At 40.4% G+C, this 15,294-nt stretch overlaps 1 protein-coding gene across 5 annotated transcripts in view; it reads right to left on the bottom strand.

Moving 5' to 3' along the window:
* IL15 (interleukin 15) overlaps positions 1-13,594 on the bottom strand; it is a 43,238-nt gene extending 29,644 nt beyond the window's left edge. For 2 of the 5 annotated variants that reach the window (XM_064416569.1, XM_064416568.1), the window contains exons 1-3: positions 13,453-13,564; positions 11,870-13,342; positions 1,732-1,861 (exon numbers count right to left, since the gene is read on the bottom strand). In XM_064416569.1, coding sequence (XP_064272639.1) covers positions 1,732-1,794 — 63 coding nt within the window. In that variant the 5' untranslated portion in view covers positions 1,795-1,861; positions 11,870-13,342; positions 13,453-13,564. Of the gene's footprint in view, positions 1-1,731; positions 1,862-6,517; positions 6,615-11,869; positions 13,343-13,452 lie in introns of all 5 variants that reach the window. The other 3 variants (XM_064416570.1, XM_064416573.1, XM_064416572.1) reach the window with 3 other exon arrangements.
* Positions 13,595-15,294: the final 1,700 nt, after the last annotated feature.

Raw genomic sequence — 15,294 nt, 5'->3', positions numbered from 1 at the left:
TTCCTAACAGTAGATTATTCTACTATAATTTATATTTTCAACTTATCTGCACTTTTAATTCTTTTAAGAGACACAACATAGATGTTACACCTATATGCTGTATCTGGCTGGGTGTTACACCTGTTTTTAGAAACTAAACATTATTGAGAAGGATGTCTTTTTGTTTGTACCTTTATAGCTACGCCATTGACTGCGTATAAATATAAGAAACAGTATAAAATTGTTAATTTAAGAGAAGATAAATTAATGGCAAAAACCATTAAACTTACATATACCTTTAAAGGGGGCACTGGTACAGTTGTATTTTAAAATGTTCACTGTCTTTGGAAGCTAACAGAATTGCTTCCAGAACACATGAGATGTTTTATTTTTCATGAAGGATGAAGGCATTTAAATAGGCAAGTCATAACAGAAACACTAGTATGACCATATGGCAAAACAAACTTGCTTTCTGCTAGTCACTCAATCCTGTGTCTGCATCTTGCTACAAGAGTAATGGCTTTTTATATACTTTTAAGAGCTGTTGAGGAAATCCTGTAGTCAAAACAACACTGGCTGAATGTGCATTTGAAATTCTCAGTGTAAATACTTATTTGCTTGTCATGCATTTGATTTTTTTACAGCCTTAGAAGAGAAAATAACCTTAGGCTATTTGCATGTATTACTGGCAATCATGGTGGAAGAACTGGCATGCTCAAAACAGTGACTCGTGACCTGCTTCCAACTTTCCATAGCTTTCATTGTTGACACTTGAGTTCCAAATTTTTCTCCAAAATCAGGAGGTCTATGTTTTCATGCTTTTAATAAAAGCTTAGACTGATGCAATCACTCTGGCACTTTGCATGAAATCATACAAAGCTATTGGGCAATCAGTAATTAACTCAAATTTGAGATGATTAATTGGTTTTGTGACTTCTGTAGAAAAACTACCGGAAAGCCAGCGTAAAAGATGAGAAAGACTGAGCATAGGACTAATTAACATAAGAACCATCAACCAAAAGAAGAATTAATGTGAACTATGTGACTTGTAGCCAATGAACATTAATGCCTCTGTTTGCTAAAATTTTATAAAATGTGAAGAGTTTCAATAGTTGTTGTGCTGGCTTTGTGGAGGTGCCATCCAGCCTCCATTTCTGGACAGAAGTGTAAGTATGTCTAATACCTCGGCTCTGAGTGTGGATCTGCCCGTTGCACAACCTGCTTTGGGACAACACCAAAAGATAATGACCTTGGGGTTATGAAAAGGTCACCTGGCCACAGCACTACAGGAAATGCAACTGCTACTGAATCATCTAGGAGATGTGTGGGGAGCTCTGAAGAGTGCTACAGAGGCTGGACACTTTTAAGGATTTCACCCCGCAGTAAAGAGTGTAGTAAATACTCTCAAAGATCAGGGGTTTTGGCCTCACATGTTGTGAAATATCAGCCAGACACAGAGATTGGGACCGAGCAGAAAAGTTGGCTAGAATTTGCTGTGCCACAAATCAACTGGAAAATATGAATGTGAAAAAAACCCAGACCTATTTACGACGTAATTCTGGTAAAACTGAACAACAAGTAGCAGAAAAACCAACACAAAAATTATAGAGTGTAAGGATTTAGTCTAAAATACTGGAGATGTTTCCAAGCCTTAAATTTTCTTTATTACCTACTTTTCATGTTGGGTTGCAAAATAACATTAAAAGCTTTGCTGAAATTTAAAAAGATATCATGTTGTTAAATGATCCTTACCTGACCCTGCAGCCTGCTCAATGCTCCAGCAGAGTTTTGTGTTTGCCGTGCCTTCCCCTGCATCCTGCCTGCTGGACCATTACTCAGAAGAGAAGAACAGCATCTGGATCAGGAAACTACATTTTGGGACCTGCACGTGGGGGAAAAAAATGTAAGTATAAAGCCACAATAGATTTCTGAGTGGCTTTCAGCCCATCCATTAAGATCATTCAAAGCAGGAAGCCTCTGAAATTTTGTAACTTCTGCAAGTCCCCTGTATATATTATAAATCAATTGAAAACACAAGGCAAAATTTTTGAAAAGGTTATTTTTATTTAGATAGTAGAATCTTATCTTTGAATTCTGTAGGATAAAGGGGGTTCCCCTGGAAATTATGTATTGTCAGCAACAGGTAATCTTTGATTTCTCAGGACAATCATGGTGACTGTCTGACAAGCTCATTGCCCTTTTTATTACTTTTTTACAGATGACACAATAAAATAAAATTACAAAATTGGAAGGTTTCTCTTTTCTTTTATAATTTTTCTCTAGATTCATGTTCAAATCTTGCAAGTTTTGTGGTTAGAGAAAAAAGCTAATATTTTGTTCAAGCAATACATTTTTTACTCATAGGAAGAGCTCAAAGAGATACAGCAGAAAATGAAAGCATGTTGACAGAACAGCTTATTTGGACATTATTAGTATTTTTATTAAAGTAGTCCCAACATAATCTGCAAGAAAATAAATGTGTGAAGGAGGCTCCCTGCAGAAGTTGAAGCTCCATCCTCAGAGGTACAGAAAAATCAATCAAAGCTGGAGCAACCTGCTCTGATGTCAAAGTTAGCCCAGCTTTAAGTGGGAGGCTTGAAGAAGGGTCCTGTATGTGTCTCTTTCAAATATGAACTATACAATGAAATAAAAAGAAATACGGTGGAGGATGGAAATATGAAAACACAAACAGATGTGTGATTGCATAAGCATTGTCTTCTCAGAAAATTAAGAACAGAGAATTTCAGAGATATGGGCTGAGAACACAGTCTTGTTTCTGTAATGTGTAAAGACACTGATTTTGTAGCCATTCAGCAGCTGGGTCTCAAACAATAAGACTCAGTTTCAGTTACCTGTATTTTGATCAAAATTAATTTATTGGAGCTGGAATTTTCAACAATGAATTATTTACTCAGGGTAATGATTTTCTTTTAAGTCCTTTAAAGGAGTAATTCACTCATTTCCAAAAACAAATTAGCAGAAAATATGTATTTCTTTCATGTATATATAATGTTTATAAGTATTTAATTGAAGCTGTGCTTTGTGGTAGTGTTTTCAAGTTGGGCAGCCTAGAAAACCTGCATAAACTTGGTCAAGTCCTGAGTGGCTTATTTTATTTACATAATTGCAGAAGAGATTTTTTGGCATTGTGTAGGTGGTCTACAGCAGTCTCTTCACGGACATATTCCATCTCAGAGCTTCCAAGACAAGCAGAACTTTTTGTATTTGTGTGCACAGGCTTTCTACAGGAACAGCATTGTGAAGGCTTAGGAGCAGAAATCAGTGATGCTGCTGATGCACAGAAGTGGAATTTGAGTTGTATGACTGGATGGAGAACACAGCAAAGAATTAAGACGTGGTTGAAGTGAAAGGAAGGAGAAAGTTTGAGAGTAGCAGAAGTAGAAGGATTTATGATCACTAAAGCATATTCTACTCAACTTCAAACTCAATCCCATGCTCACTGCCTTCCCATGACTTCATAATTATAAAAAGGTATTAAATCTTTAATCAGAGTATGATGTAATGATTTCCTTTTTCTCATACAGCGTTTGTAAACCAAATGGATTGTTTTCACTTAGTGGACCAAGCTCCTGGAAAAAAACCAAACCAAACCCCTGTATAAATGGCTTTGTTTGACCAAAAAGGTGTGTAGAAAAGGAGACACAAGATCACAGAAAGGAAACCTGAGTTCAATGACAAAAGCAGCTGGATGCAGCCCTGAGTCTTCTCCTTGCCTTCATCTCACCATATTTCTGTGATTTGAGCAAACTCCTTAACACAGATTTTTCACAAGCAGCAATAATTTTCTGAGTTTTGACTCACAAGAAATCCTCCCTTTTAGTGGCTTTGCATATCTGCCCCTAGGATGGGATGCTTCATGCTCCCCAAGCAAATATTTCTGGTTGCCATAGTCAGCTAGCTCAGATGCTAGCTCAGGCTTCTCCAGGGAAGATGTTACAGCGTGAAGAAAAATATATCCTTGAAGAGCTCAGTTCAAAATGGCTGCAATTCCTCACAGCTGCACCAGAACACATTGGGGGCTAAAGTGAACACAGACAATCCTAGAGAATGCTAAACAATCACTTAAAAAAAAAAAAAAATTATCCCCAGGTATCGCATATTGGGCCCAAAATATTTAGCTTCTTCCAATGTTTTTTGTATTTGTAGAGTGAAATTCCTCTTTTCTTATCCTTTCCCATCCTTTTGAGAAAAATTAACTAACCCATGATCAAGAAGAAAATGGGTAATATACTGGTAAGTGGCATATATATATGTGTGTGTGTGTGTGTGTGTGTATTCTAGCCAGTGTAAAGTCACATTTCTTGTGCCCATGTAAGTAATTACTATAAGATAGTGTAGCTAAGGCTGTAGATCTTTTTTTAGTCAACAAAAATTGCTGAAAATTAAACAAAATGAGGGAAACAAAGCTGTAAGAAGTGAGGCAGCATATGTGAACCCCAGTGTGATGGCTTTGGCCATCAGCAGGATCTAGTGTTGGTCACTGCAGGACAGGTTTACCCTTGAAATCCCCAGGCTGAGAACAGGCACCAGTGAGCTCCCAGTTCCACCCTCCTCTCGCCTTCTCTGCTGCCCAGCCTCTCCACTGCATGTGGCAGCCCCGAGTACAACTAATCACAATTCCAGCACTAATCAAACCTCAGGAAGTGAAGCAACAATTGACCTATTCACCCTTCCAAGAAGCAGCATAAAGAAAACCTCTAGGAGCTACACCACTGCCAAAGTACACTGTCAGGGAAATAAGCTGCATTTGTTTTTCTGACAAAGGTTACAGTTCTTTGTAGAGTACAGAGCCACTGTGACTCACATTGTTGTGCTCTTATAAGCACACTGCACACCATTGTTCTAACAGGTATGCCTCTTCTGCCTTTATTATTTTCATGGCATTCAGCCTGAGGTTAATTTGACATTCAGCCTGAGGCAACTTGACTGTGTGGCTTATACTAACAGATATCATTCATTGTTTTTGAGCAAGTGTGCTCATGTTGATAGCTTTTCCTTTTACAAGTAGGTCAGCGGCAGTAACCAGCTGCAGCTTTCAGAAGTCAGGCACACAGATTCCCATAGAGAATTCCTTAGTTCTGGAAGGGCAGGTAAGGCCTTCTTCACTTACAAGAAAACAGACAGCAGTTTTGTCACACCCCAGAAAATATGCAGGCCCCACTGGTGGAGGTGCCATAATTCTTAATTAGCCAATGCAGCATCAAAAGAGGCTGCAGAGTTCATGCCCAACTTTCTATCATGTTGCTTATCAACCAAAAAAGAACCAATGTTAATAGTATGTTAACAAAATATTAACAGTTAAAATTAGTTTTAAGATATGTGAAGTAAACCTTGTCACTCTTGTTATTCTTTTACCAAAAATGGGTCTTCTACTATATATGTTTTTCACAAGATTTTTAGCTCAACACCTGCATTGTCCAGTTTGTATCTTCACAAACACAGTCCATGGCAGATGGTGACATTACATAGTCAATGAGATCAGGTTCTTTCTCCAGCAGAGACAATGAACTTTTCCACACTGTCCTTATTTATAGCTTAAACTCTAGGGAAGAAAATTACCAACACTTGACATTCATTGCCTTCTGGAAGACACTGCAGCCATGGAAAGGTGCAGTGGGAATCATTCCTGACTAGCAGTTTAAAATATGATGGTCCATCTACTCAAAAATAAATTGCAGCCAGTAAATATTCTTCTCTTTAATTTTCACTTACAGAAAGACATCCTGATATATTTGATAAATTTTAGTCATGAGTGGGTTGGATTAACAACTTTGGTATAAGACTTTTTAAACTACTACAGAGTGCAACACTTTTGGTCTACATATATTTTTATAAAACAGTCTTTTAAAAGCAATTCCTCGATGGGCAAAAAAGCCCCATCCACCATTTTTTTGGTGAAGATTATGTAAGTATTGACATTAGAGTCAATTGGTAAACCATTAAATTGTTCAGTTGTAATGTTTGAAGGATCACCCTATGCTGCCACTAAGGACCTACCTCATCTGTTGTAGCATGAAATTCTGCTTGATAATTTGTAATGATGCAAGTATCTGGTAACTTGCTTATAGTAACTTATCAGCAGGGACAACAGCTTAATTATATAGTGCATCTCCTGATGTCTTCCAAATATTTCTGCCATTCCTCACTAATTTCTAAGGGAAACAATAAGTAAATAAATAGGAATCAGTTTCCTTATTTTACAGTAGTCCATTGGTTTATGAATGGAAAATAGAAGCTTTTATTAGCTGCCAAGGTGACTGTATTCTTTGTGCTCTCATCATGATATAAAAATTTAGCCCTAGCCACCCATAAATCCTGATGGATGATGGAGAACAGGACCCATTTAACTGGCCCAAGTCAGTTAAAGGATGTGGAGGAAATCCTAGACCAGACTTCTCAGAGCATTGTACAGACCATTATCTCAAAGGTGACACTCAGCCCTGGTCAAGTGGAATCTCTGTTCACACTGATAAAGTACAGGCAGCTGGGATGAAATGCCCTTCTCTTCTGGTCCTACCTTCAGGCTCATTCTGAGCACAGGATCACAGGACTCATCTTGGGAACAGCACTGGACCAGCAAGAGCACAGGAGCTTCCAGTGTGCAGGAACTTTCTCTGGCACAGAGGCAGTGAGAAAGTAAATCAGTATGGGATTAACGATATTAAAGCAGAAGTTCTTCCCTCTGTGAATGAATAATCTGTCTGTGTAGGTATCAGGGGCCTCCAACATGGTTCTGTCCCATTAAACATTGGCTCAAAAAGGAGTTCTGACATGCATTCCCATAGGGAACCATTAATAGTGCTTTCCACTGGAGTTTGCTCTTTGCAGAGACAAACTCTATCACCTTGTTTGTTAATATGTCTGTATTCATTCTTGGAATTAATTTCTGTCCTATAAAAACCTGTAAAATGGGAATCAGACACTTCAGCTGAGTGAGAAAATGTCTTTAAATTTGGGAACTGCTATAGAAAATGAGATTTTGCTTCATAAACATTTCTCTGAGAAATCAGAGATAATAAGTAACTGAGAGTAGGGATTTTCTCCCTCCGTTTCGAAGCAATTATTTTTAAAATACTTTTCAAAATTAGAAAAAATTTAGCATGCATCGAGAGAAAATGGACATGTTTGGGATGTTCTTGTTTTGCCTAGCACTATAATTTGGTGTAGAGAATTGGGAATGTATTACAATAACAAAAATAGGCAGTGAATTACAGTCCTGTAGTTAAAATAACCTTTAAAATCACTATCTTTCATTATGAGTGTTTCAGTGCACAGAAAAGCCTCAAAAAAAAAAAAAAAAAAAAAAAAAAAACAAAAAAAAAAAACAGGAATGCATGAGTATTCAGGCTCCCAAGTTTTAGCTCCTAGTGATGGCACAGTGTAGAAATAGGGAGTATAGCAATAAGACTGAGTCATGTAAAAAAGCAGGAGGAATAAATGTTAGTTGTGCAGACTAAGCAGTTTGTTCCAAAAACTGTGTATGCACTGCTGTGCTTCCCTGATCCCTGCAAGCAGCAGCACTGTGCTGGCCTGCAAAGCAGTGACCCACTCTGGGTCACAAACCACACTGTTTGGATAGTGTGGAACGTCTCACAGCCAGCTGTTCCAGGCTGCCTTTCTCCCTGCTGTGCTGGCTGCAGAAGCTGAACTCTCTGAGCACAGAAAAGGGAAACGTTCTTCTGGCAGAACCCTGAACTGACACTTGGAGGTTTGTGTCAAGTATATCACTGTCCATGGCCTGAAAGATACTGGAAGCTGAGGATAAACTTTTCACTCATAAGAAAAAAATCTAACATTATATTATCCATACTTCCCAACTATTCCACATTGTACCTCTGTCCCCTGTGACCCTTCTCCATTTTCAGTGAACTTTTAGGCAGCCTTAGAATGGATCTTGTAGGATCATATTTACAGGAAAATGGACATGTACTAAATGAACCAGCCTAACCTTCTGGAACTAAAGAACAAGGTCATCTTTATGGATAAAAAAGCTGATGTTGCAAGAAGAAAGAAGAAACAGAAAAGTTGCTGACAGACAAAGGGGTGTCAACCCGAGTGAAATTACGCTTACAGCATCTACCAACTAGATTAAGAAAGAGATGCGTTCTTGCCTCGTGGACAAAGTAGAGATACCAATCAAGAGATGCATGGACAAAGCAGAGCTACCAATTAAACAATGTGTGACTGTGTAGACCAAGATAAGAAGTAAATATAAACAATGTTTAGAAGCACAATAAACGGCTTTTGCTCGATTCACATTGGTTGCTCAGGGTCATTTTTTCTTCTCAGAATCTGACCACAATCATTTTTCCTAGAGAATTCAAACATTCATAATGACAGCAAGACATAAAGCATTCGTAATTACATCATAGAATTGTTTAAGTTGGAAAAGACCTTTAAGATCATTGAGTCCAGACATTAACCTGAGTACCACACCTACGTGTCCTTTAAAGATCTTCAGTGTTGGTAACTCTACCCCTTCCCTGGACAGCCTGTTCCAATGCTTGAGCACTCTAGGTGAAGAAACTTTTTGTATTATTCAGTCTGACCCTTCCCTGGCACAACTTGGGGCTATTTCATTGGGGAAAAAAGATCAATCTCCACCTGGCTACAACCTCATTTCAGGGACTTGTAGAGAGAGAGATAGTGTTAAGCTCAAGCCTCCATTTCTCCAGGCTAAACACCTCCAGCTCCCTCAGCTGCTCCTCACAGGACTTGTGCTCCAGATTCTTCCCCAGCTCCACTGCCCTTCTCTGGACACACTGCAGCACCTCAATGTTGTTTTTGCAGTGAGGGGCCCAGAGCTGGACACAGCACTCGAGGTGTGGCCTCACCAGTGCTGAGTACAATCCCTGCCCTGGTCCTGCTGGCCACGCTAATTCCTGTTACGACCAGGATGCTATTGGCCTTCTTGGTCACCTGGGCACAGCTAGCTCATGCTCAGCTGCTGCCAACCAGCAGCCCTAGGTCCTTTTCCACCAGGCAGCTTTCCAGCCACGCTGCTCCAAGTCTGCAGTGTTGTATGGGATTGAACTTCTGCACCTGGCCTGGCTGAAACTCAATCAGTTGTCCTCGGTCCCTTTATCCAGCCTGTCCAGATCTCTGCAGAGCCTTCCTATCTCCTGGAGGTCAGCACTCCCATCCAACTTGTCATCTGCAAAGGGACTGAGGGTGTACTTGACACCTTTATCCAGATCATTGGTAAGATGCTGAACAGGGCTGGCCCCAGCACTGAGCCCTGGAGAGCACCACTGGTGACTGACTGCCAGCTGTGTTTAATTCCATTCACCACCATCCTGGGCTTGAGTAACCAGCCAGTTTTTCACCCAGCAAAGAGTACACCAGTTCAACCCATGACTATCCAGTTTCTTCAGAAGACTGTTGTGGAGGGGAATCAGATAAGACAAGCAGGACTTGCCTTATGCCCTTCTTTGCTGACTGGGCCTGACCCTCTGGTAGCCCTGTACTTACTACCAGATAGCACTCAAGATGATCTGCTCCATGACCTTCCCCAGCAGCACAGTCAGGCTGACAGGTCTGGTCCCATTGCTGATGTATTCACAGAAATTTTATTTGTGTGTCTTTTAGGGCAGTAGCCAGATAAAGCTGCAATTGGGCTTTGGCCCTCCTAATTTTCTTCCTGCTTAAGCTCCTGTTTGCTCATGTTGTGTGCATTGGTGTAATGACACTTCAGCTGAGCTGCTGATTCCACCACCTCCTTGGGGAGAGAAGCTCTAATTCTTACATGACCATTCTCAGGTGCTTGCATGGTTTCTAAAGCATCACTGACCTTTGTGTCTTTTTTTGCCATATGGATCTCCATCCCCTACCTTCAGTGCTGGACAGAAGGAACTCACTAGCACAGTTACTCAAAAACTGGTGGGCTACCTTCAAGTTTGCCTCTAGTGAGCCTGGTTTTACCACTTTTCCCATTTTAGTTTAAAGTTGTTTTGATAAGTCCTGCTGATTTCTGCACAAAGATCCTTTTCCTCCTTTGGGACAGGTGTACCCCATCCATTGTCAGAAGGTCTAGTGTTAAGTAGACAAAATCATGATCAAAATCCCTGAATTCTATGGATGACACCAAGCTTGGAGCCAAGTATTGGTCTGCTGGATTGTACCATTCCTTCCCTGCAACAGGATGGATAGAGGAGAGTGACAGTTGTGATCCTGATCCCTTTACAATCATCCCAAGGCCCTGGAGTCCCTTACTTGCCCTTGAATTTCCTGTTGCAACTTCATCACTGCCTACCTGAAGAAACAGAAAATGGATAATAACCTGAGGGTTGTGCCACAGGGTTACACTTTCACTTTACATCTTTAACCTAGTCCCCAGGAAGGATGAAGACTTCCTGAAGAAGTCTGCCTGGTCTGCATATGGATCTTTCTGTTCCCTTCAGAAAGGATCTTCTATGACATCAATCTGCCTTTTTTTCTTTTTATGTAAGTAATTTTGACAGGGGGCACAGGCTGAATTAGCTTTAGTGACACCTCCAAGCCAGACTGGACCACCCTCCTCATTCCATTCCAGTTGCAGAGCCTCTCACCTCATGTGCCAGGTCACCTGGGGCAATGGGGCAGTAACACAGGAGACGTGCAGCAGCCTGTCAACATTCTCCATCTCTTAAGTCACTTTGCTTTGCCAGGCAGAGAACCAGGAATCCCCTGTGTCATGCAGGGCTTGTCTGGGGATGCAATTCCAGCAGTTTGTCCCTCTCACACCCCCGGATATCCCATTGCCAGAGGTCTAGCCCCCGTACCAGGGATTGCCACTGCTGCCCTCTGGTGCAGAGCAGGGCACAGCTATAAAGTCATACTCTGGGCTTCAAACAGCCCACTAGACTCCCAAATTTATCACCTCTATTGAGCTAGTTAATATCTGTTTGAGCTAGTTAATAGCTGTTTGTTTAGACTATTTTAATCTACAGTTTTCTTCTTCCAAGACAAAATAACCTGCGGTATGTTTCCATTTAACTGGTACATGCCAAATTAATTTGTAACTGTAAATAAATTAAACACCCTGAGAGATAAAGGAAGCACTTCACTATGTACTATTTGGAGAGTATAGCCAAACATGCTGTGATAACTATCATCAGGAGTTTTCTCCACAGTATAAGACTCTCTTAAAAGTAAGTTGCCTAAAAATATCTCCTTTATGCAGAAGGAGTTGCAAGATAGGGTTGTGCACAGGAAGGAGAATTTCCTATTAGACTTATACAGATATAATTTTGCAGGTTGTGACAATACAATCTGTGACAAGTTTCTGTTCCCCACATCTTTCCCTCTTTTCCAACCTATATGAATCTATTACTCTATGACTACGTAGAAAGTGTTGTTTTTAACATGACTCACCAGTGCATATGTTTACTCTTGTTTACTACTGACTAAAATCTCTCTATAACACTGCGATCATCTACAGAAACTGTCACTGTTTTCAGTAAGATTCCACTGTCTGCAGATTTTCTGTTCTCTGCCTGCATTTAATGCCCTTTCAGCTGTTTACACTAAGAAGTAAATAACTTTTCTCCCAGATTTTTGCCTCTGTCTTTGCTATATTAAACCAGGCTCAGAGCAGTAGCTTTGTTTTCTCCTCATTTTTGCTGAGTGAATTTGTTAGCAAACAATGACAAATTTTCAAGGGCTAGCACCAGTCTTCTCTACTTGCTGATTTCTCTAACACAGCAGAAACAGAGAAACAGGTACCAAGTGCAAGGTTAAATACAGTACTTAAACTATGTCCTTCATAAGAAATCTTATTAGACAGTTTTTAAAAGCATTTAATAATTTGAAACTAAGCTCTAAGTTCCCTCATCTTTCCAACGAAGAAAAAAAGAAAACAAGAGGATGTCAAAAGTTGTGAAATACTCACAAATCCTGGAGTGCTGAGCAGCAAGTCGACACGACACAGAAGTTAGGATAAAGTTTGCACAAGTGACAGCGCAAACGCTCCACCCCCTCCTCCATTCTGTTTTACTTTCAGTTGTTACATAAATAAATTTGTATCTAATAAGGTAAAAGTTATTCTCACCACAAAGGGCAGACCGCAGGGATTTCCTGCTGCCATTTCCTAGCAACTTTCAAACCTGGGGGAAAAAAACCCTAAACAAAACAGCACAGGAAGAGCTGCAGGGAAATACATAAGCCTACAATTTAGAAGGCAGGCAAGTGAGTGCCGAACACGAAAGGCAGCTGCTGATTGCTATCTGAAGCATGGACCTCCCTGGATATTCCAGTTTAGCATTCCCTAAAGGGAAGAAGGCTTATGGTTTGTGCCCTTTTAGCTGCACTTTGTAGCTTAAGTGTAACCTTCCGACCAGGGCTGGGCAGAGCTGCCTGCCTTGGAAGCAGGCACTGTAGCTTTGTGCTGTGACTCCTCCTCTTTCCAACGAGGACAGTGTTTTTTACTGGCGTGGCTGCCTTAGGAGTGAAAATGCAGCAGCCTTTCAGGACAGCACCAAGAAGCCATGGAAGAAGATTATGAGGACAGAGAAGAGCTTCTCCAAAAGGCTTCTTCATCTGGCTTGCTGTGGAACAAAAGGGGAAGGAGGTGGCACAGGCCAGCAGGAGAGTATCCTTAGAATGGAGCTGAAAAGAATAATCTGCAAATTGCATTGAAATCCAGAGTTGTGGATTTTTAGCTGTAAAGAAAAGTGGAGGCTTAGGGTCTGTAATAATCACTGGGAATGGCAGCTGTACACCTAAAGTCCTGCCTTGATACCTCATCATAAAAAACCTTTTGTTCCTTGAGATAAACTTGAAAGTCTTGAAGATGAAGCTTAGCAGCTCCCCAGGAGTACTGTCAGGTTTCTAGGAGCTATCCTATGTAAGGTTCATGCATTCAAGAGGCAACAGTGAAAACAGCTCTTGATCTCTGTGCAGTCTCTTTGATATCCTTGGCTGTGCTGTTCTGGGTGCTAGTTGTTATTCTGTGTATGTCACACTGAGAGGTGCTAAAAATATTCTGCAGCTAAATGACAGGGTTTTAGAAATTACTGACTGCTTACTGAAGAAGAGATGAGTTTCTGGAGCTGGGTATTTCCTTCTTGTTTCTCAGAGAAATAATATTTTTTTCAGGAACACTACTTATAAAACAATACCAGTTAGTTCACTGTGCTGGCATATTCTATTACAGAAAGATTACAAAAATCTATTTATGAACATAAACAAGACTTCTGTATCTTCAACAGCTGTCATACAAGTGAGAGAAACAGGACCTGGGACTGAATGTTTCCAGAGAGTAGTTACAGGCAGCTACATAAAAAATGCATTGTGTGGGACAGCTCACTGCCATTTCTTAGCACCCTGGTGTCCTGTGGGCCAACATTTGGATCCAGGATCCATTCTGCAGAGAAGGAATTGGAATGAAATGCCAACAAATTAATTACCTCCTGCATGGGTTCAGACTTGCCATCACTGCTACTGCAAAGAACAAAAAAAAAAAGCCAAACTCACAATTTTGTTCTTGTCAGGGACTCTTGACTCTCTCACACAATACCTTATCTGTGCCCCCAGAAAGGCAGCTACTTGTGCTCCTGGTACTTTGCCTCAGTGTAGGCTGTGAATGTCAGTTTTTAAGCAGGTGGTCAGACATGAGAGATGAAATCTGCTTCACCTGGCAGCTGTTAGAAACCCGGGCAGGATTTGAAAGTGAAAAATAAAAACACAGACTTTCCATAGCTAGTGACAGATTATGAAAAGAAGTACCAGCATTGCAGGAAAAGCATCAGCTTGGGTAAATATTTAAACCAAAGGAACATATCCATTTATTAATTGTCTTGTGATAAGAGCACTTATTTTCAGACAAGTGTGGTCATAAATACCTGTTTCTTCAGCTCACTCCAGCTCAAAGAGTGAGAGTAAATGACATCAAATATTCATGTGATTACATGTGTGTACTTGGACTTGGATCCCATGGTGTCTCATATTTTCCACTGTTTAAATCTGAAAGAAACAAAATAATGTATAACTATTTCTAATTTATGCAAGTTTAAGTTTTAGTGGACACAGGCTGTTTGACAAAAAACTGGAAATTATTCTCACTAAAGAAGCAACTAAATTACAACTTAGTGTTTTAACTACATTGGCAAAGAATGTGAATGCAAACAGTAAAGTGAAAACAGATGCATGCCTGTTGTTTTGGAACTAAAGCAGGAAAACTGAAAACTCACACATGACCATCCTGGTTTGAAGCAACATTACCCAAATGTTTTGTGCAACTGTGTGACTCTCATCAACAAATTTGTGGTTTCTCTCTTCCTAGAAGTCTGCCCATATTCTCATGGAATTCCTTTGGAATTGGTGTTAGTTCTGTTGCTGAGCACCAGAAGAGGAAGTATTGCTACAGCAGCAGGAGTGAAGAAAGGGGAGGGAGAAAGGCTCTTCCAGAGCAGTCTGTGTGAGCGGGTGGGTTTACAAAAACCAATAGTTCTAGCAAAAACAGACCCCTGTAGGATGGCCCCAGCTGACTCAGCCCAAATCCAACTTCCTTTGCTAAATTTCTAAATGCTTAAAGAGGGGAATGCACTATGCTCTTCTTACCTACTGTCTTAGGATCAGTCATTTTAATAAGAGGTCTGGAAATGAAGACCTTCACTGGTAAGTTCTCAACTCTGATGAGCCATAACACTCTATAATGATTTTAATTGTCTTTAAATGAATTCCAAAACTTTTAGCAAACCTGAATCCAAATATACAGGCACATGTAGAAAATAATTGCAATTTAAAATTTATCTCTTCCAAAGTACTTTTTTTTTTCTTATAATATTCCTGCTGTCTTTGAATTTTTGCTCCAGGGCTGGACTATTACACCATCAATTATCAATCCTATGAATTTCTGCATAGGAAAATGAAGGAAGTGTTGTTTTCTTCCTCCAGTTGACAGGGTGGACATAAAGAGCTGATAAGGATGTACAATTTTGGCTCCCTCCACCATTGCCAGTGTGGCAGCCAGAGGAGGTAGTTCCAGGGGAAACAGCCTTCTGCCTCTGAAAAGTCACATTCCAGTAATCCCAGCAGCCTTCACCATTACTCCATGGTGGTTTAGCAAAGGTGAGCCTTGATTCTAGTGACAGAGACCAGGAGCAGAGTGCCTTACTACTGAGAAGGACAGGACAGAGGGGAGCTTGTATGATGAGGGCCTCACATCAATCTGTCTTTTAGATAAGGTAGTAAGGTGCATTTCTGGAAATTATCGTGTTCATACACATAACTGAATTAGGTATCTGTTCTGCACCAGTGCTGCAACCACACATACCAATATTCAGGACTGAAATAGTTCTATGGAGCAGTAACTGC

Source organism: Passer domesticus, chromosome 4 (genome assembly GCF_036417665.1).
Source record: "Passer domesticus isolate bPasDom1 chromosome 4, bPasDom1.hap1, whole genome shotgun sequence".
NCBI lineage: Eukaryota > Metazoa > Chordata > Aves > Passeriformes > Passeridae > Passer > Passer domesticus.
The sequence above is the reverse complement of the archived record's forward strand: the minus strand, read 5'-3'. Positions and strand labels throughout refer to the sequence as shown.